Source organism: Electrona antarctica (assembly GCF_951216825.1).
Source record: "Electrona antarctica genome assembly, chromosome: 11".
Taxonomy (NCBI): domain Eukaryota; kingdom Metazoa; phylum Chordata; class Actinopteri; order Myctophiformes; family Myctophidae; genus Electrona; species Electrona antarctica.
Genome location: NC_136792.1, coordinates 34,855,439 through 34,879,206, shown reverse-complemented (window position 1 = coordinate 34,879,206; position 23,768 = coordinate 34,855,439). Strand labels below are relative to the sequence as shown.

The window sequence follows — 23,768 nt, the reverse complement described above, 5'->3', positions numbered from 1 at the left end:
TTATGAGTCCTTTGATATAAGTTATGATGCTTTTGCACACTTTACTAACCTGTTGTACAGGGAAAATATAGACAGGAGATTTATGTTGCGTTCATCAGAGCAGGCTGCAAATCTGTCTGAAGAACGGAAGCCTCCGTGGTCCATATACCACAAAAACCATGCTCACCATAGGGTGATCTCCCCCTGGTGGCGTGACTCAGTAACTACTATTAGTAGAGTTTGAACACAAAACACAACTGGAATTGGCCTCTCGCAATACAAATACATAAAATTAAATAAAAACAAAACAACAATTGTGCACATACACTTGTAAGTGTCACACACTCCCCAACAAAAAATAAAATGGCTCCTGACATTTTACCATTCAAAAATACTTCATATCACCCAAAATAACAAACTTTTAGTGCAAATTCTTAACCTCTAAGTATAGGTTGGCATGTTCTGGAATACTGGACAGGGGTAAGGGGATGGCCAATATGGTGATGGTATGGGATAAGGGGTTGGGACTGGGTAATGTGTAAAAGGGTAAACTTGCATTCCCCAATGTGACATATGTGGGGGCCCATAAACTTGTGCACTACTAACTGATGGGTGTCCCTGAACTGAAGGCTGACCTAGAGTATTGTAAGTGAAACGGGGTGCTGGCCTCCTATCTCTAATGGACCTTCTGGGTGTGTGCTCATTAGTGTCAGGGGTCAGACGGGGTCTCTCTTGTATCTCTTCTGGAACAGGCTCTTCTGCTTCACTTTCACTCGCTGTAGAAGGTGTGCGGTTGACCCTTGGCTCTCCATTTCCAACATGTTCCTCCTCTTCAATGTCACTGTTAGACTCATTGTTCTGGTTATCACCATACTGTTCCTGTTCTGTTTCTCTCTGTTCTGCGGGTGCAGCATCCATTCTGTTTCCACTCCTCAGATTATATCTTAGCTCATAGTAGGTGTTTCCATCATCATCAGAACTTGAATCACTGTCGCGTTGTGGTTCTGTCTCTCTGGCAGGTATATTTGAGCCTTTGATTTCTCCACCTCGGCAGGCAGTTCAACAGGTAGGTCGTTCACAAGATGCAACAAATTGCGATGCAGGACACGTGACTTGTTTCTATCAGTTTCTTTGACCACCTTGTAGACTGGATTGTCATTGATCTGTTCTGTCACAATATAGATGGTGTTTTCCCAATATGATCTTAACTTTCCCGGACCACCTCTTTGACTCAGGTTGCGTACGAGCACTCGATCACCTGGTTGCAGCACTACTCCTCTTGTGTGTTGGTCGTAGTACTTTTTACCTCGAGCACTTGACTTTTTGCTGTTTTCTGATGCTATGCGGTATGCTTCTGTCATGCGTTCTGCCCATTTCTCAGCATAGCCCCGTGAGGTCTGGGGTTCTTCACTGGTAACCATCCTGAACAGCAAGTCTATTGGCAACCGTGGGTGTCTACCAAATAGCAAGAAGAAAGGTGAGTAACCAGTCGCTTCATGGCGTGTACTATTGTACGCATGTACAATCTGGGGAAGGTAATCTTTCCAACGTTCCTTTTTTTCCTCACTCAGGGTACGCAGCATCTGGAGTATCGTACGGTTAAACCGTTCGGCCGGATTTCCCTGGGGGTGGTAGGGAGTCGTCCGTGAGTGTCCCACTGTGCTCATTTGCTGTAGTGTTCGGAAGAGCTCGTTCTCGAACTCCTTTCCCTGATCGTGGTGTAACTTTGACATGTAACCATACCTGGGAATGTAATCATTAAAGATCTTCTCCGCCGCGGTTTTCCCAGACTTGTTGCGGGTCGGATAAGCCTGTGCATATCTGGTAAAGTGGTCTACCACAACGAGAATGTATTGGTATCCTCCTCTACTTGGCTCCAAGTGCATATAGTCAATGGATACAAGCTCTAGTGGTGAGCTGGTGGTTATGCTACCCATTGGTGCTCGTATGTGTGTCACTGGCTTTTTCTGCTTTATGCATTGGCACTGTCTAGTGACATAGGTTTCAATCTCACGTCTCATATACGGCCAATAAAATCTCTGCCTTGCCAAGTTGAGGACTCTTTCGGTGCCGACATGGCCCATATCATCGTGCAAGTGTTTAAGGACTAGGGGTTTAAAGCTGGCGGGCAAGACTAACTGTCGTCTCTCGGCTGTCTTCCGGTAGAGCACTCCATTTTCGATGTGTAGCCTTGTCCACTCGTGCATAATCTTCCTGCCTGTGCCCCTCACACTCCGTTTCATGTCGTCAGTCAGTGGTTTGTTCGACTCTTTCATTTTCAGAATCTCTCCAATTACTGGATCTGTTCTTTGGGCATTCTGCAGTTCAGCAAGATCAATGGGTGTCAATGGCTCTCTGCTGCTTGGTTCGGACTGGGCACTCTGTGCTAGAGCCAGGGCAGCAATCCAGGCAACATCTCCTTGCTCACCTGCTCTGCAACCTCCCCATGTAGCAGTGACAGCTTCTCTGGGCAGTTCCTGTGTACACTCAGTGACATATTTGTTGATGTCTAGGGGGCATCTGGACAGTGTATCTGCGTCTCCATTTGCTTTGCCAGGTCTGTACCGTATGTCAAATCTAAAATCTGACAGTTCACCCACCCACCGGAATCCAACTGCATTCAATTTAGCGGTACTCATGACATACGTTAAGGGATTATTGTCTGTATAGATGGTAAAATGTGGGGCATAGTACAAGTAATCTCTAAATTTCTCACAGACGGCCCACTTGAGAGCGAGAAATTCAAGTTTTCCTGAGTGCATTCTGTAGTTTCTTTCGGCTGGGCTGAGGGTTCTTGAGCCATAGCCAATTACTCTTAGCCTTCCATTCTGGCGTTGGTACAGGACAGCTCCAAGTCCCTTATCAGATGCGTCTGTGTGTAGTACAAAAGGCAACTCGAAGTCTGGGTAGGCGAGAATAGGGGGGTTAACCAGCTGGTCAATTAGCTTACACAGGCTCTCTTGGTGCTGCTCAGTCCATTCAACTGGGGTTCTGGATGGTAACTGTGCACCCTTCCCCTTCTGAGCTTTGCGCCTATCCAGAGATTGCTGTTCTTGACCTCTCTTGTGCTGCAAGAGCTCATAGATGGGTTTTGCCACTCTGGAGAAATCTTGGACATAGGAACGATAGTAGCTCAGAAACCCAGCTATCCTCCGAACATCTCCAATGGTGGTTGGTGTTTCATTCTTCAGGGCGTACACAGCCTCCAAGTCTTTAGGATCGATGCGGATGCCCTCAGCTGAAACCAACCGGCCAACGTATCTCACTTCATGTTTAAACAGGTCACATTTTGTAGGCCTGAGTTTCACTCCGTGACTCTGCAGCGCTCTAAGGACCTTCCTCAGCCCTTCAATGTGGTCCTCAAACGTCTTGGCATAGCAAAGTATGTCATCTAAGTAAGGTATACAACACTCGTCTCGCAGGGGAGCGAGCATCTCTTCCATACTGCGTTGAAATGCAGCAGGTGCGTTGGTCAGGCCAAAGGGTATACGCACCCACTCGAACAGACCCCAAGGGGTAATGAATGCGGTCAAGTGGCGTGACCCTTCTGCAATGAACCCCTGGTGGTACGCCTTCCCCTGATCTAGAATGGAGAACCAACTGTACCCACCCAAGGTGTCTGTGAGGTCTTGGATTCTCGGTAAGGGGTGGCGGTCTGTGACTGTGCGCTGGTTCAAGAGACGGTAATCGATGCAGAGTCTGAGTGTTCCATCTTTCTTGCGCACGCAGATGACAGGTGCTGAGTAAGGGGACTTAGACTTCACAACCCACCCTCTGGCCATAAGATCCTCAATGTACTCCTTTACCTCCCTGTACAGTGGTTTGGGGATGGAGGCATAGGATCTCTGAACAGGGTTGTTGTCATTGAGTGTGATAGACATTTCCAAGCTCGTTATACATCCCATGTCATTGTCATCTCATGCGAATGCTGCTGACTCCTCTCGTAACAGTTCTTTTGCAACTTTCTGCTGCTCCTCACTTAAGTGGCTTACATCAACTAGTGGGTCCCACCTCTCTGTCACACTAGGGCCCTTGTCTTGCTGAGTCTTAGGGACTTCCTGACTGTCACTGGGCTTCAGGCCACCCTCATCAGTCTGTACTATTTTAACTACTGACTCAATGCTTCCTAGCACTGTTCTACAGGGCAGGATCACTTCATGTTTAGTGTGGTTACCGATGGGGACTCTCACATAGGAAACTTTTGCCTGACTGATTGCAACAAGGCTGTCACCAACATCTAGCTGCTGTAACTGTGGGTTGTTCTCAGTGGGTTCAAAAAGCACAACTGGGTTGGACGTGTCAAAGGGGGTTGGAACTCTACACTTCACATGTCTGACCTGGCCTGCTGGAATGACTACGTCATACTGTCCCACTCTCAACACACTTCGACTGACTTTCTCCTCGCGGGTGAGTTTGATCTGAACAAAGCTGACAATTGCACTGGCTTTATCATCTTGAAGATTCATTGCACCTCCCAGCAGTGCCTCCAAAATTCTGTTACAGGCCTCACGATTGAGTGGCCTGATGGCAGAAGATAAGTCCTGTTGTACAGGGAAAATATAGACAGGAGATTTATGTTGCGTTCATCAGAGCAGGCTGCAAATCTGTCTTTATTCACAGAATCTTATTTTCATATTCTTTCTCTTTTTCTCTCTTTAAATGCAATCATCATACTCATATCACATTCAATAATCACATATTCACATTCATATTTCACAATTCACAATAAACTGTTACTGTAGAATAATACAACTTTACACATTTGGTCTTTCCTGTTGTCACATTTCACCAAAATACTGTATAGAAAATACATTTGTACTGTATGTGCTCCAAAACTCACATTTATCATACTGTTACTTTAACCAGTCTCTGTACTTTACTTTTTCAGTCAATACTGTAATACTGTTTAAACCTTTGGTTTGTTTACTTTTTTAGTCACAGTCTTACTGCATACAGAACGTTTTTTATAAACACACAATATCACAAAACATTCAATAAACATTTGTACATTATCACACCAAACCCTATGCTAAACTGTGGTATTAAAACACATGTCAGTGAGCTCCGTTTTTTACAGACAATAAACAAGGCCTCCATTTTGGAATCAGTCATTCATTCACTTGTACATTTCCCAAGTCTCAAACTAAACCAAAACATAACATTTCTGTATCAGTCTTAGCCCAAACAACTGAAGAAAGGCTTATGAGTCCTTTGATATAAGTTATGATGCTTTTGCACACTTTACTAACCTGTTGTACAGGGAAAATATAGACAGGAGATTTATGTTGCGTTCATCAGAGCAGGCTGCAAATCTGTCTGAAGAACGGAAGCCTCCGTGGTCCATATACCACAAAAACCATGCTCACCATAGGGCGATCTCCCCCTGGTGGCGTGACTCAGTAACTACTATTAGTAGAGTTTGAACACAAAACACAACTGGAATTGGCCTCTCGCAATACAAATACATAAAATTAAATAAAAACAAAACAACAATTGTGCACATACACTTGTAAGTGTCACATAGGCACTCGGCAGTGTGCAGTTCTAGTTCCTTCCATATGTTGATCTGACCCCCCAGCGCCAGTGCTCGCCCAGCAGTATGCCGTCTGCCATCACCCAGGCGGATGTGTGCACACAGAGGTCTCACCCTCAGGGCCCAGAGGTCTCACCCTCAGGGCCCAGAGGTCTCACCCTCAGGGCCCAGAGGTCTCACCCTCAGGGTCCAGAGGTCTCACCCTCAGGGCCCAGAGGTCTCACCCTCAGGGCCCAGAGGTCTCACCCTCAGGGCCCAGAGGTCTCACCCTCAGGGCCCAGAGGTCTCACCCTCAGGGCCCAGAGGTCTCAGGCCGTCTTACTGACTGGTAGTACTTTGTGTTGCTGTGTATTCTGTTTCTGGAAGGTGGAGAGTTGCTGTGGTGAGAAGGGAGAATTAATAATACTGTATAATAGAAGATAATAGCATAATAATAATTTCGTCCGAACTCCAAGTTGTTACTGTACAGTGTATTTGCACAGTAGGTGTACAGTATATTGTACAGTAGCCTATGTGAAATCAGTCCTCTGTTGTACCCATCCTAGGAGCAGTGAGCAGCTATTGGTTGTACTGTACTGCAGTGTATTTTACCCATCGTATTAGCAGTGGGCAGCTATTGGTTGTACTGTACTGTAGTGTATTTTACCCATCCTAGGAGAAGTGACCTGTTGACTGTACTGTACTGTACTGTACTGTACTGTACTGTACTGTACTGTACTTAATCGCTAAGATAAGTGATAGTTGCTGCCCGAGAACATTTACTGTAGTGTTCCTGTGATATTGTAATATGTAATGTATCACCAACTATTTAGTAGTGGGAACAGTACTGTGTAAATTATTCTATATCTCTGTGTCACTATGTGAGACCTTGTGGCGACACCAAAGCAGCACTCATGTATTCTTTGGGGCCACAGACCCATGACATCACAGCCACCACCACAATGCTAAGTGCTACATAGCAGTCTGAGGCTTCTGGACTAAATTGTTAGAGCAACCTGCAGAAGCTCAGATTTTTGTCAACATGTTTTTGTAATAACATTAACGGCCAAAATTATGCCACATGCACAAGAATGACTAGAAAACAATGTATGAGCGCTAGACAATAATAAAATGAGTAGAAAACAATGTATGAGCGCTAGACAATAATAGAATGAGTAGAAAACAATGTATGAGCGCTAGACAATAATAGAATGAGTAGAAAACAATGTATGAGCACTAGACAATAGAATGTTTGTGTCCTTGAGATGTCACTAGTCAAGTACTGTAGATTTATAGTTGAAAAGAGTCTGAGAGAGAGAGAGAGAGAGAGAGAGAGAGAGAGAGACAGTACATGTGTGCATCCTCCAGCCTTTTAGTGTGTGTACTGTCACTGTGTAGTCTATAAATGGTAAATGGTGCATTTATATAGCGCCTTTATCCAAGGCGCTTACATAGATTATGCATCAATTCACCCATTCACACACACATTCATTCATCGATGGCGGCGGAAACCACGCAAGGCACCAACCAGCACATCAGGAGCAATTAGGGGTTCAGTGTCTTGCTCAAGGACACTTCGACACTAACTCTGGGGGAGCCCGGGTTCGAACTGGCAACCTTGCGGTTACTATCCAGCTACCCTATAAAATTAGTTCATTTAATTCCAAGAGTATAAATGTGGACATTCTGCAAAAAATCACACCCGTGTGAACTGAGTGGTGTAAGGTTTTATATAGCATGATCAGCTGTGGTCTGACGTAATAAGGTATTATATAGCCTGATCAGCTCTGATCTGACGTAATGAAATCACACCCGGATGTGATTTCACAACTGGCTTTTTTTGTGCAGAGAAAATGACCACGGTTGCTACGGTCATCCAGTTCACCCGGGTGTGATTTAATTACGTCAGAAATTATTTTGAACATAGCAACCATGGTCATTTTTTTCTGCACACAAAAGCCAGTTGTAGGAGTGGTTTACACCACTCAAAAATAGCAAATCTACAAGCTCACAACACGTCATGATGAGTTGTGAGCTTGTAGTTCATCTATTCTTGGCAAATATATTTAGCGTAGAGCCAAAACAGGTGACTCTGGTCATATACGTACTGTGGTTTAAGTGGTTAAAGCGTTTCCCTCTTTCACTTTCTCTAAATGTTTATATGTGTCCTGACCTCTGTTTATATTTTAAATGCTCTAGCGGCGCAGGTGTCATTGCGGTGACCTCATCGGTGGCAGGTACATTTTGAGCTATCCACAGCCCACACAGTATTAATTTACTGTAACTGGACCAGAAGGGCTCATTTGTGCACTATGATGTAAATGATCAGTACAGTACAAGACAGAGAATAAACCCTGCACTATGATGTAAATGATCAGTACACCTCTAAGACAGAGAATAAACCCTGCACTATGATGTAAATGATCAGTACACCTCTAAGACAGAGAATAAGTAAACAGGCTGTTTAAATCCTGACACCAAGCGGAGAGCTCTTTATCACCCTGAAGGGAATTATTTCTAAACAATGACCTGCTCAACATTCATTATACTGCTTATTCCACAGCTACTAACTTAATACATCAATTACTACATTGGCACAAAAAGTAATACAGCTAGCATATTTCATTGATTTATTAAAGGATTTAATGCTAAAGCTCTGGTAGGTTGATCAAAAATGAATCAGTATTATGTTACTGCATTGCCTGTTTCCAGCCTCAAAAAAACATTTGAATATTATTGAAAAATAACCGATTTCAGTGATTGACCAATCAGAATCAAACATTCATCAACCAAGCCGTGTAACAAGCAATGGATAATCAACAATCATCTTTGAGAAACAAACCCCTGGCTGAATGGCATGGGACAGGCTGTATAGACATGATGAGGCTGAAAGAAGGGTGACGTGCTCCTTTAAATCAGTGGTGGAGAGACAGAGAGAGAGAGAGAGAGAGAGAGAGAGAGAGAGGCAGGCTGGCGGTTGCATTCCCAACAAGTAGCTACTTGGAGGAGCACAGCTGACTGCTCTGCTCGTTAAGAAGTAGTACCTTCCAGTGTGTTCATGGACATATGGAGAGTAGACCTGACTGACTGATTGATGGTGTTTGATCAGAGAACATCAGATCAGATAAGGTAATACAACTTAAGCTACCTTCCCTATTCTCCAGATGGTGTTCTCTCTTCGAGGGAACATTGTGTGTGTGTGTGTGTGTGTGTGTGTGTGTGTGTGTGTGTGTGTGTGTGTGTGTGTGTGTGTGTGTGTGTGTGTGTGTGTGTGTGTGTGTGTGTGTGTGTGTGTGTGTGTGTGTGTGGCATTTTGGCCAAGCGACAGTGAGGCAATGGGATGCATGAATTATTGATTAGATGGATGTGGACATGCGAGAGGTAGGAGTTTAGGTATATCGTTGTACTGTACTGTTCTGTACTGTACTGTACTGTCTGATTAACCACTCTTACATCGTGGTAAGTAACACTTTACTTAAAATGCATTATAATAACATTTATAATGCACTTATATGGCTTCATTACATTACTTATAAACGTTAATTATGCATTATAACCTATACAAAAGGTTTATGAAGTATTATAAGTGCTGGCCACAAATAATACATTCTAAGCTCAGCAGAACAACACATGCCATAACTTAGTCAAGTATTAAGTGCTTTTGTTCTTTATGCACTTACAAACATTTATGACGAGTGTTATGAAGTCTTATAAGTGCATTATAAAGCCTATTTATGTGATGATTAGTGCATTATGACCAGCACTTATACTACTTCAGAAACCTTGTCATACTGTACAATGTACAGTATAACAGTGTACATTGGTATGCATAATGATACATTACATATTCACAATGAGTGTTATGAAGCCTTATAGTGTATTATGAATGCATTTATAATACATATAGACCCGACTTGTTACTGGTTGTACAATGGGTCTGTAAAATAACCAAATTATCCCATCTACAAGCTCACACCACCTTGCATTGGGACATGTTGTGAGATTGTGATGACATGCTGTTTTCACTTTCATATACGCTCTTTAATTGCCCGGAACTATTTAATCCATTACATTCATGCGCCCAGTCGATTTATAAACACGGGCGCCTTTTCCGGACGGACCGGCCGGAAGTTCATGATGTTGTGTAGCAGCTAACAATACCCACAGCACTCGAGAGTCGATCGACAACAACGGGAGACAAGAATAAATCTATCGAGACTAGCGACTGGACCGCCGTCTAACACAGGATCTTTTTTCAGAAAAAGACGGGATGATTTAGATCGCGATTTATGAACGTTTTAAGATTTTCGTTTTCATCAGCTAAACAGAGGAGGGAGTTTTTCGATGACGCCTCACTCTTGCGCGTCACAGAGGACAGCCCAGGAGGCGCGCTTGGGCTATACAGCCACGCGATCTGTTCTCGTATCAATAAACTTCGTCTTTTGGACAATACTTCGTCCTGAGCGTCGGGCGTTACTAATAGAAAGGACAAATAACTTCGTCCTGGGCGTTCGGAGTGTTCATAATCAAGGAATTTATTTTGAATAATTGTGATACTATTTGCGTGCGTGCGACACTAAGACAGAGAAATGGGATGCATGAATCATTGATAAGGTGATAAGGTTGAAGAATTAACAGATGATATACGAGAGCTTAATTGGACATTAATTGCTCCCTGTCCTCCTTAGCCCCAATCAACAGCTTCCCACTCTGCCTTGGTGGGTGGGTGGGGGGGGTGTTATCACACTGTTGAGGTCTCAGAAGTCATCTCTGTGTATGTGTATCCATCTGGGTATCCTACATGATGTCTGTATCAATCAACAACATCCAGAGCAGCTCTCTGGCCAGACAGTCAGGCAGACAGACAGCTAATGATGCCAGATGGGCTCCTCTTGTGTCTGATCTAGAGCTGGGCGATAAGACTTAAAATCAATATCAATATCTTTCTTGCTTATTCTTGCTTATTGTAAGTCGCTCTGGATTAAGAGCGTCTGCTAAATGCCTAAATTGTAAATTGTAAATTGTAATATATTCAGACCCTTGCCTCTATTATGATTAATTATTATTATTACTATTATAATAATATGCCTACTTATTTATAATAGGCATTGTGAGCTCACAGTAGATCTGCTGTTATTTTTGTACATTTTACAACGGAGTATAGTACAGGGTTACGTTTATCAGACCAATCGATGTAGTCGATAAAAAAAAAATAGAATTGTTTTTCATTATGATTTGTTGATATTTAAGATCCCACAATCCCTGCTTCTTGATTAATCGGTTAGTTATTGGTTGTAAATATTGGTTTTTGATGTATTTTAGTAATATTTTGGGTTAATTACCCAGCCCTAGTCTGATTGTACCCATGCTGTGATTCTGAAACTATGGACCACAATAGGAGCCAGCCGGAGCTGCATGTTATCCTTTTAGCATACTAGATTTTGGAAATGTACAGTAGTGCTTGCTAACAAAGTATTCCATCAATTAACAGTAACATCAATCAACGACCTGTTTGAGAAAGAACCAGAGTTGGACTGTTTAACTCAGTGGTTTTCAGACTTTTCTTGCTCAAAGCACACAAATAGGCAAGTACTATATTCAAAGCGAGAAAACAAATAAAAAAATTGTCGATCTCCAAGCTCACAAAGCATTACATCATGATGCGTGGTGAGATTATCATCTAATTTCACAAATTCTGAGTTGTGCAAACAAGATTTGAATATGCCAGCAAGAGGAATACCAAGTGATTTTGAGGAATACCAAGTTTGTTGGGCTTTAGGGTATAGAATGTATTATTAATAACCTTTTTGTATAGTTATTGCAATAATAACATCATATCACAAAATCCCAAGGCACACAGTATTATGCGTGTCTTAAGTACCAGGTCTTATGACTTAACTTAAGACCTGGAGGCGTGGTCAATGCTGTTTGGCCACTCAGAATAGCCAAATGGCATTGATCACGCCTCCAGGTCTTAAGTTAAGTAATAAGACCTGGTACTTAAGACACGCATAATACTGCCCCTGGCAGGACTCTTACAGCACACCAGTTTGCTGTGGCAAATCACTGAACCACTATAGTGTAACCGAACGAATAGGTTCCAACTTCCTATAGGTTGAGAGACAAAGAGAAGTGTGTGTGTGTGTGTGTGTGTGTGTGTGTGTGTGTGTGTGTGTGTGTGTGTGTGTGTGTGTGTGTGTGTGTGTGTGTGTGTGTGTGTGTGTGTGTGTGTGGGGGGGGTTTGTCTTACTGTGTGCAGTCCATGTTTGCCAAGCGAGCTCGGTAATAAGCTGGTAGGTGCTGAAGATGTTGACATCTGTCTTCTATATGACGTGACTTCAGTTTGTAGTCACGTTACAGTAGGCAGGCGTTATAAATAGGATTGCGGTAATACAAGTCCACATTTAATGTCACCCAGCCCATATTTAGCACATTCATCAAATCATTGCTTTCAGGTGGAAACCTCATTATGTCCAAAACAGTTATTTTTCAGGATTCAAATTCCAAAATATCAAAAGTAGCAGATCTACAAGCTCAAAGCGTTTTGCAGGTGTATTGGGTTTGCAACTGTCCCGTGTACTTTACATATTCTGACACCAGTAGCCTATGATCTGACGTAACTCTCTGGATCACGCAGGCTCAAAAACGATACTGGCACTGTTCAAGCCAAGAATGTGTCAGCAATACGCAATGATTCATAATACTACTTGCCATATAATTCCATTAAACCAAGAGGCACTTTTTTTGTATTGGGGACTGAGCTTTTTGAAGGATGTGGGCATCGATCCCACTACCTCTCACATGCGAGGCAACCACCATTTGAGCTAACCCCCCCTTGAAGAACATAATGACTTAATATACATTCTGTTGCAGGCAGTACCAAGGTTCTCTTACATGTAGGCGTTGTACGGTGCACGTTATTGCATCGTGGCTACGAGTGGTGCGACACCACCTTTCTTTTAAACAGTTATCTCCCGTGGTCAGCAGCACCTTCTCATTACTGATTTGAGTGTGTTTTAAAAAGAGAATAAAATCTGCACTCTCAGTAGTAGTAAGAGTCTTGTTTAATTCTTTCTTCCCGATGTCCGTATATATATATACGGACGCCGACGCTAGGGGACGTCATATCCCAGGCCCCATCGTATACTCTGTCTATATATTGGTTGAGCCCCACGGAAGGTTTTTACATTGGTCCGGTTGCTATGGCAACGCCCCACCGCTCCAGCTATGGGATTGAAAATATAATCACCATGTAAAGCAGTTGAAAGGAGGATTTTCAAACGTCCTTGGTGGATCTTCTGCCATCCAATTTTTGGATTTAATTTGTGCCTTTGTACCACGACACTCCCGCCATGTAAAAGCTTATGACGAAAGGTAAACAGTGTGTGCTTGTGCCAATGATACTCGAGTGTGTGTAGCGAGTGTGTGTGGGGGGTGGGGGGACGGGGAAACTCCACTCACCACCCCTCAGTACCCCGGATACCCTTATACCCAATATTCGCACATCTGCAAAAAACCTTGGCATTATCCTTGACAGCTCCTTTAAATTTGACAAACACATCAGCTCCGTTGTCAAGACCAGCTTCTTCCAACTCCGTCTCCTTGCTAAGGTCAAACCATACTGTATCTCCCCCCAAAACAATTAGAAACCGCAATCCATGCATTTATTTCTTCCAGGATAGACTACTGCAATTCACTCTACATTGGCATCGAACATTCTGCAATTAGACGACTGCAACTGGTCCAGAACGCTGCTGCTCGCTTATTAACTGGTACCAAAAAGAGAGAACATATAACCCCCGTGCTGGCCTCCCTTCACTGGCTCCCGGTTTCTTTTAGAATCGACTTTAAAGTCCTTATTTACTTTTAAATGTTTAAATGGGCTGGCCCCCGAGTATCTCTCCGAGCTCGTGAAACCCTACACCCCGGCTAGAGCTCTGCGCTCCGCTGATCAGGTACTGCTAGAGGGCCGAATGGCTAGCCGCAATAAATTAGTTAATAATGTTGAGGATCCGCAGCAGCAGTCAAACCAGACAAACAAGTTATATTATTCTGCGTAATTCTGCGTAATTCTGACGAAGGCCTGCACGCCGAAACGCGTTTGTCTGGTTTGACTAGGGATGTCAAAAAAAAATCCGAAAACAAGCTTATTGAGTACCCGTTATCAATAAGCTTTGGGCTTATCAAGCCTGTTATCGAGCATAGCGGCCCATGACGTCCTGTTTAAACAATCAAGACAAGAGGCGATCAAGATAATCGCCCACGCTGGCACAAACATGTCTAAAAGTGTATTGATACCTGCCAACAGAGTAAACAACATTACGTGTTTAAAGTCACTGTCTGTACACATACAGTATTAACCAGTTAATAGTTCCTTTAATATTATTTTTTTGGTAAAAAGGTCAATTGCCTTCCATTTGTTAGAAAAGTGCCCTAGTAAATACTGGTTCTGTTCAGAATTTATTATCTCCCATTTTTCCACAAAATAATAATAAAGAACCCGGCTCGATAAGCCTGATCGATACGGTGATCGTTATCAAAAATTAATGAGCTCCATCCCTAGGTTTGACTGCTGCTGCGGACCCTCAACATTATTAAACAAGACTCTTAACTACTACTGAGAGTGCAGATTGTATTCTCTTCCTATACGTTCTCATTGAATCTGCACACGCCTGAACCCTTAAAGACTGTCTGAGTTGAGCGTGCCTTTCTCCTGAATTAAGTGTGTTTTAATCCATTTAGACCATACGTTGTTTATGCCAGGGACCACCTCTGTGTCACACACACAGCAACATCATTTATCTTTATTTTTATTTTTTTACTAAGAATTTGAAGGTTTTCAGAAAACTTAGAATCGGTCTCAGGTCTAAACTTGCCAACAGGTCTTAAGTGACCCTTTGTCTTTGCTGTGGTTCCATTAGTAGTATCAGTGTTTTTATATGGTACTGGTGCTACAGGTCAGCTCAGGCTGCTGTGCATACAGCGAACCACAAGGCACAGCTTCAAATAGCAGGCGCCGTCGACATTAGTCTATGAATTGATTGCCTAAATGGAAACCAGACCGCAAAGGACCTTTTTTGGTGCTGCTATCCCTTTTGGACTGGAGTGTTTGACTGTACTCTCACTACTCTGTTGCTGTTTATACATTCTGTCTAATAAACTATTCAATCAATCAGTTGCCCCGCAGGCCGCAGCCCACCTGCCCCTGGCAGGTAAATAAAACTTCCGGGCAGGTGGAGTTTGCTTTCAGGTTGCCCGACTGGGCAAGTGCTTGTTTGAGAGAGGACGCAACCGTCTATAAGTGAAGAAGGAAGGCAGTCCGCACACTGATCTCAAGCTCCCAGAAGCATTTTATTATCAGCATTTCTCACACAACCATCTATAAACACAACACGAGATATCTGATTCTGTCTAAACACCTGAACGACGGAACGTGGCCAGAGCACTCTGTCTGCTGGTCTGTGGAATGTAAAATCAGAGCACTGTTTACCTATAATGCTGTTTTCACTGTTGCTATACGTAAAAATATAAAATGGCAAGTGTGAACCCATAGTCATATTCATAGGTATTTGGCATACAAATCTAGATATGACATTTCTTTAGCGCACAGCCCCAGGAAGTGGACCAGTGGATTACCCCCGCCCAGACCCCAGTGGATTTACAACTGTGGAACAAGTGGACCATATATGACAGTATGTCCATCTCCCTCATGCGTTTAAATATTTATCCCTACGTCTATGTCTCTGGAGAATGGAGCGAGAATGCAGGCGATAACACTACCTCTCGCATGCTAAGCTAGCGCTGTATCATTTGTGCTAATTCCCCTTCTTTCACACAGTTGACAAGTATAAAAATGATGCGTGTTCATCAGGAATTGTTACTCTTCATGTGCACAATCACATAAGGGTCTGGATGCTTTCGGTGGTACCTCTGTAGAAGGGCCTTAGTTGGGGCCCATGGGGGTGGTACCTCTGTAGAAGGGCCTTAGTTGGGGCCCATGGGGGTGGTACCTCTGTAGAAGGGCCTTAGTTGGGGCCCATGCCGAACTTCTTCAGGCATCTGCATGAGAAAGTAGAAACGTTGTTGTTGTTGTGCTTTCTTCGCGACCCTTTCAATCTATACGCCCCCAGGTGAATTTCTCAGTGATGTGAACTCCCAGGAATTTGACCCTCTCCACTGCAGCTCCTTCTGTGTGGACGGACGGGGGAGCGCTCTCTGCCTGTCCTCCTGTAGCCCACGACCAGCCCTTTGGTCTTGTCCACATTGCGCGCCAGGTTGTTCAAAGTTGTTGAGACCAAAGAGTAAAAAATAAATCAATACAGAGTTGATGCTGCTCCAGTACTGTCCCTTTCCACAGACTTGTAAAATCTGGTATTTTAAGCTGTTCTGGCAGCTTGTGGCGGCTCAAAACCTTATTACAAACATTGTTGGTTTTTAACTTGAATTTTTCATCCGTTTGTTTATAGCTACCCTTCATCCACAGAGGCAGTCGAAGTCTGCACCATCTCACTCTCACTTACTGTTACACTTGCACTCACACCCTCACACACACGCACGCACGTATGTATGTACACGTACGCACATTGCAACACATGCAGAGTGCCAATAAGACAATGATTGCTGTTTGCTCTAGGTAATGAAAGCCTCCAGGGCACTGCAAATTGGAAATGTGGCCAACACACACACACACACACACACACCCACCCACCCTGTCTGTCTGTCTGTGTCATTCACCTACATGCACATTGCACAGGTATGTGTGTCCACGCACTTGCATACACACAATGATTGCGCCTCTATAAGTACTGTCTGTGTGCTGTAATAGTGCTTAAGTAAGCTATACCTTATGCATACTACTTTTCTACAAAGGAGATGACGAAGCAACATTGACAATTGGAATGTGATTATTTGAATTATGATGATTGGTATGATTTAATTATGATGATTGATATGATTTAATTAGAATTATGATGTGAAGCAAAGGTTCATCACTGAATCACTTAGGAGAGCCCCATTTTAGTGCTACTACCCGGTAATCTCTATGCTTGTCGCCTAATTGCAATTATTTGAGATAATCACTGATATTTTTTGAACAATTGTCATATTCGTTTCCATGTTGATAAATGTTGATTTTTAAACATTCTCCAAAAATAGTGGAAAGAGACAATTTACTCTCTCACGTTGTGTGTGTGCTCGTAGATCTGCTATTTCTATTTAGAGTGCACTTATTAAATAAGTCAGTAACGTCTTTATTTTTCATATCTGCCCTGTGCAAATGTTTATGAAGCCTAATAAATGCCTTTTTTTTTATTCATATCTTCCAATGGTTAATGGCAAAAACACAATTCAATTGTTAATCGCAATTATGTGTGTGACAGTTAATCGTTAAGTACATGAAAAAAGCCCTACTAATCTCTATTTAAACACGGATCGCACTCAGTTGAATCTTTCAATATTTATCTAAGGATGGAAGTAAGGAGGAAGTGTACAATACATTGTGCAAACAAGTTATTATATTGTGTGTATTTAACAGTTTGACCCTACATTGACGCAAGGATATCGTTGCTGTCGGGCAGAAACCTCATCTCTTTTTGTGTTTTTTTTGAACGCCCTACTTGATCAGACTACAGCGTCACACAAAAGTAGAAAAAGTAGCAGATCCACAAGCGACATGTTTTGAGCTTGTACTGCTACTTCATCTCTGTCGGGTTCCACCCAGCAGAGACGATATACTTAAAGGACCACTTCACCACTTTTCAACTTCTCTTCCTATAATTGGTCCTAACTAATGTTCATGATAAAATACCACAATTTTTTCCTACTCAGTCTGTGTCTCATAGGAAGGCTGTGGGCAGTTCAGAAACCCGTCCAACAGTGACATCATCGATGGTGAATCCAAGCTAATAGAAACGGCAGGCTTTCTTTTCCTGAAAAGTTGCAATGCAAAAGTTGAAGCCATCGTTCTCACGATAATAAAAATCGGAATATATTTTAAAACAAATCTTGTTTAAAAAAAAATCTGCCTAATGATGGTGACTGGTAGGAAAAAATGGTGGTGTTTTATCATAAACATTAGTAAGGACCAATTATATGAAGAGATGTTGAAAAGTGGTGAAGTGGTCCTTTAAAGTGCCAAGTGTAATATGTACTTATTATGCAGAATGGCCATTTCAGAATAATGCACATTACTTCAACCTGTTATACTATAACTATTGATTGATGCATTATGTGTAGTTAATGTTGCAGCTATGAAGGAGGGGCTTAAAGTTTAAGTTTATCCATAAACTTAAAAACGTTACACAAATGGGCAAATCATTATTATATTATCTTAACTGATTTCTTAATAACCTACTTAGTTTAACATCAACCATAAAGTAACTAAAGGCATCAAATAAATGTAATGGTAAGTACATTTGCACAGTACAAAAGTAAGTACAAAAGTACATTTGCCTCCAAAATGTAGCAGAGTAGCGGTATAAAGTATAGCTCTTCTTCAGTCATCTCCATCGTCCATACTGCTCACCAGTCTTTCTTTAGTACGTCCACATTGGTACTGTAGGCCTACTGCAGTTGTTCAGGGTCAGGGTGCTCTCATGATATATGCTTCTGTTTTCTCCCATTACATAAATTTACTGACAGAGAGCTCCCGGTGTCTGCTATATTGACCGCCCAGCCTCATTCTCCTGGCCAGTGGCCACTATCTTCTCACTCACCCTTGGTAGCCCTCCCCCATACAGATGCTTGTTTGTTACATGCTCATCCTGGTTGATGATCCAAAGCACCAGCACTCACCCAGCAGTCTGCTGTCACCCAGGCGGATGCGTGCACGGCACGCAGGTCGGATGCAACCTCGCCCTAAAGGGCGAGGTCGCTTCTCGCCCTTAGGCGTCTTACTGGTTGTAACTTTGTACACTGCCACTGCGTCCTCCTTAATTTGTCATGGCCCCATTGTGACACCAACTATAAATCTGGCATTAGGTTGAAGTTGCTTGGCAGCTGTGCCAAGAAACTCAATCAATCAGGCATTATTCTTACACTGCTCCAGTCTAGACGCGGTGTTAACTCTCCATTCTGCCCACGTGGCAGCATGGTGCAATATGATCTATCTTTGTTTCATCGCCTTCTTACCTCCTACTCTATTATGAAATGTCTGCGTCACAGTTCACCAGCACACACACACACACACACATACACACACAAACACACACAAAGGAACGCACGCACACACAAAGGAACGCACACACATGCACAGCCTACAGTTGAAGGGATGCCGATTGTGAAATGCAGTGAGTCACAATCTGTCTGAGACTGCCTCGGTCAGGGCGGCTTAAATCATCTTTTCACCCGCAGGCCAAAGCCAAAATGTGGCATGCGCCTGGACCACTTGTCCAGCGGGCGCCCTGAATGAATGAATCTCTACATGTAGCTTCCTCTTGCAGTCAGTCAGTGCAAAGGGGCAGCATGTGGCTCAGGAGGTAGTCGGCCGTTTGGGAATACGAAGGATCCTGGATCCTAGATATCATTGCTGCGTCGGGCAAAAACCTCTTAAGTTATCTCCATATTCTAACTTTTTGTGTTTTCATAAAATGCCCGACTTGATCATACTACAGTGTCACACAAAAGCATCAAAAGAAAGTAGCAGATTGACAAGCTTGAGGTTGTAGATTTGATACTTTTGCCATTTTTTTTATTTGAATCCTGAAAAGTAACAGTTTTGGACATAGCCTATGAGGTTTACGAAACAGTAGAAGTGCTAAGCACTGAATTAAAAATAAAAGAGTAAAATAACATTTTTTATTTCTTTGCTGTGATTTAAAATAACAGAGTTGTAGCAGCTAGAGGTCTGGACGGTTAGGTTGTGTCCAGTGGTAGACAGTAACTACAGCTAGAGGTCTGGACGGTTAGGTTGTGTCCAGTGGTAGACAGTAACTAGTAGCAGCTAGAGGTCTGGACAGTTAGGTTGTGTCCAGTGGTAGACAGTAACTACAGCTAGAGGTCTGGACGGTTAGGTTGTGTCCAGTGGTAGACAGTAACTACAGCTAGAGGTCTGGACGGTTAGGTTATGTCCAGTGGTAGACAGTAACTACAGCTAGAGGTCTGGACGGTTAGGTTGTGTCCAGTGGTAGACAGTAACTACAGCTAGAGGTCTGGACGGTTAGGTTGTGTCCAGTGGTAGACAGTAACTACAGCTAGAGGTCTGGACGGTTAGGTTGTGTCCAGTGGTAGACAGTAACTACAGCTAGAGGTCTGGACGGTTAGGTTGTGTCCAGTGGTAGACAGTAACTACAGCTAGAGGTCTGGACGGTTAGGCTGTGTCCAGTGGTAGACAGTAACTACAGCTAGAGGTCTGGACGGTTAGGTTGTGTCCAGTGGTAGACAGTAACTACAGCTAGAGGTCTGGACGGTTAGGTTGTGTCCAGTGGTAGACAGTAACTACAGCTAGAGGTCTGGACGGTTAGGTTGTGTCCAGTGGTAGACAGTAACTACAGCTAGAGGTCTGGACGGTTAGGTTGTGTCCAGTGGTAGACAGTAACTACAGCTAGAGGTCTGGACGGTTAGGTTGTGTCCAGTGGTAGACAGTAACTACAGCTAGAGGTCTGGACGGTTAGGCTGTGTCCAGTGGTAGACAGTAACTACAGTACATTTAAGTACATTTACTTGAGTACCGCAATTAAGTTATTCTTGGAGTCTATTTTTTGTTTTGTTTTTTGCAAGCACATATATTTCAAATATTTTACTTTTGACTCCACTACATATATAGGTGGGGGGTTCTAAATTTCAATACAGCAACAGCAAATACAGACAAAATGTACAAAATGTAATTTGTCCTTTTGAATACTTACATTGTCCACCACTGATTGTGTCAATGTTCTACCCAAGAAAACCAGAAGCCTGTGTCTCTCTGTGTCCCACAGAATGTGAAGCTAGCTGCCATGTCGGTGCCATCTGTGGAATCCTTCTCCACGGAGATGTTCCTCACCGGGACTTTCTCCTCACCAGAGCCCCACACTGACGACCTCGACCTGATAGAAGATCTCTACCACAACATCAGCCTCTTCAGGTCACTTCACATGCTCATATTAGAACAGGTCACATAATCAAAAATGTTTGAATTATGATGATTGGTATGATTTCATTAGAATTAGGACGTGAAGCAAAAGGTCATCACTGAATCACTTACTGTAGGAGATCAATTTACTGACTGAGAGCTCCCCATTTTAGTGCTACTAATCTCTAGGCCTGTCACCTAATCACAATTATTTGAGATAATCACTATTCTTTTTGCATAATGTCCAAAACCATTACTTTTCAGGAAATGAATCCAATGTAGTTATTATTAGTCACAACTCACAAGTGCTTCTACTTTCTACTTAGTATTTTGAAAGAAATTACTAAGTCTGGCACTAGTAGTATGACAAGGTAGGGCATTAATTTACTCAAATAAAGTAACGGGAGGTGCAGTGTATAATACATAAGTTGCAGTTCACTAAAACAGTACAACAGGTCATTACAGTAGTGCAACATCAACTGGAGCATTCAAAATAAAATACAAATAATTGTTTACTGTAAATGAAAAATCATCATGTGATAAATGATGTGGTATCGGATACCAGCATTTTAGGCAGCATTAGCAGCTTTTTGGATACTGGTATCAACATTAAATGGGAGAAAGGAAGGGTGTAGATTAGAAAGTAATTGTGTTTAGAGTCACATTGCTCACTTTGTGTAGAAAGTGAGCTGTTGTGTGGAATCACACTGCCCTCTACTGGAAGGATTGGTGTACTGTACTGTTGCTATTGTACACCGTTATTTGTACATTATTATTTCATTGCTTGTCTATATTACTATTACTAATGCTGCTACAATATATGCTTAAATAATCGATAATAATCATTTAATCAAATAATTGATTAATAATCAATCCCTATATCGGGCATGTATTATAAGAGAGAAATAGCAGATCAACGCGTTGTGATTGTGAGCTTGTAGATCGGCTATTTTCACAATTCTTCCATTACACTGTTAAGTATTTATACTGTACAGTATAAAGTAATACTAATTAGATTTGTTATTTAAAAATATATCTATGTAGCCCATATTTTTTAAGGCACTTAAAGGCACTTTGATTAATCTAAAAAGTTATCAACAGAATAATCGCCAAGAAAATAATCGATAGTTGCAGCACTACTTTTGTTTACCCGTACACCACATGTAGTGTACATGTAGTAACAATGAAGACTAGTTTTTTCACCTTATGACTAATCTCATGCCCATATCCCCGCTAAGTGGACCTACTAACGTGTTACTAGCCTACTTTCACTTTATGACAGGTACATACTGTAATCTGCTGGTCTTATGCTATGTGTAATATGTAGATATCTAGATTTTGTTTTGTTGTCTTTGACATGCTTATTTAATGTTAGGTTTTTCTTCTTCTCCCTTTATGGAAAACAACAAAATGATGGAGCTTTCGCAAAAACAAATGTTACCCACTTCTTTATGCCTGTAAACCAGTGATTTAATTGATTCTGATTCTTCTTCAGTGTGTTTATTTTCTATTACTTACTATTTTCTATTGTGTGTTTTTGCTCTGTGTCCTGAATAGATGTTTAACTTTTTTTTCCTTTCATTTTGCTGAATTCAAAGGTCATTTTTGTAATATAATGTGTTTTCTTTGCTTGAATTAGCCCTTCACTAAGTCCCTCCCCACTTTGTCCTTGACTGGAATTGACGGGAATTCTCCATATAAATAATCGATCATTTCAGTAACAAAAGCATCAAAATGTCTTCTAAATTTAGTCAACCAGGCCTGCAGTAGGCTATGCACTGGACAAATTTGCATGACATTATTTAAATAAACTAGAAATACGAGGAAATGACAGAGGGAGAAGTCAACTTTTAATGACCATCCGACAGGTGTTTTCATGTTGCACAGTAAGACTACGGTCATTAGTATTATTGCTATCACCTGGGTGGTAGGGTCAGTCATGTAACTTTCTCGACGTTAAGCCAACACATCCATGCAAAATAAGATTGACAGCTATGAGTTGGCGAAAGCTTTACCTGCTCATTTGCCTTGCCTTCAGGTCGGGCGGTCCACGCTGCACCTACAAGGAGGACTTCAAGCGCGTCTTGCTTCCGGCCGTCTACAGCTTTGTCTTCCTGCTGGGCCTTCCTCTCAACACCGCCGTCATCCTGAAGATATGGAGGTCACGAGGACCCAACATGTCCAAGAGCAACATCTACATGCTCAACCTGGCCACCGCCGACTTCCTGTACGTGATGTCACTTCCCCTGCTCATCTACAACTATGCCAGCCACGACTACTGGCCGTTCGGCGAGCTGGCCTGCAAACTGGTGCGCTTCCAGTTCTACAGGTGAGTGAGGGATCTGACCGGTTATATATCTTTGCAAATGGTAATTGGTTAATTTACACTGCGCCTTTATCCAATGCGCCTTGCAATGTGCATTACCCATTCACACACCGATGGTGGAGAAAACCATGCAAGGCAACAGCCTGTTCACAAGGAGCAGTTGGATGTTCGGCGTCTTGTTCAAGGACATTCGACACTAACACAGAGGGTCCCAGGGATCGAACCGGGAACGTTTTGATACCCAATCGGCCACTCTACCGCCTGACCCACTGCCGCGTGTGTGTGTGTGTGTGTGTGTGTGTGTGTGTGTGTGTGTGTGTGTGTGTGTGTGTGTGTGTGTGTGTGTGTGTGTGTGTGTGTGTGTGTGTGTGTGTGTGTGTGTGTGTGTGTGTGTGTGTGTGTGTGTGTGTGTGTGTGTGTGTGTGTGTGTGTGTGTGTGTGTGTGTGTCTTGTTACCGGGGTGGACCGGTGTTTTTTCCAAATCACTGAATGCTCCTTTAAAGTTGTTTACATAACAATTTGAAGAGACTTTGGAGGCCTAATAATTAAGCGTTAAATCAATGAAATAATCATATCCATTCTGTTGCAGCTCAGTTGACATATGGTTACTATTGGATGTCGTTAAAGTTAAAATGGATGGAGGAAAGATTTAGCAACCACATGAGACAATACCCCCAATTCACTGCTGGTATTTCATTCAATATGACACCATATGGTCACTGTCTGTTGGCCAGTAACGCATCTCCATATATCAATGTTTTATTTATATATAGAGAGATTTTTTTGAATGCACAAATGTAGCAACAGTAGCTGATTTATTAGCTCACAACACATCGCGATGCATTTTGATTAAAAAAAAAAGCGATGGGAAAATATTACATGAAAATTGTTGTGTTTTTTTT

The 23,768-nt window shown here is 42.5% G+C and overlaps 1 protein-coding gene across 2 annotated transcripts in view; it reads left to right on the top strand.

The window, feature by feature from the left end:
* The window catches only part of p2ry6 (pyrimidinergic receptor P2Y6), a 31,653-nt gene that overhangs the window by 6,329 nt on the left and 1,556 nt on the right, over positions 1–23,768 (top strand). Inside the window, exons 1-3 of one of the 2 annotated variants that reach the window (XM_079514572.1) lie at positions 8,487–8,620; positions 20,407–20,552; positions 22,579–22,869. In XM_079514572.1, coding sequence (XP_079370698.1) covers positions 20,425–20,552; positions 22,579–22,869 — 419 coding nt within the window. In that variant the 5' untranslated portion in view covers positions 8,487–8,620; positions 20,407–20,424. Of the gene's footprint in view, positions 1–8,486; positions 8,621–20,406; positions 20,553–22,578; positions 22,870–23,768 lie in introns of those variants that run through there. The other variant, XM_079514573.1, reaches the window with a different exon arrangement.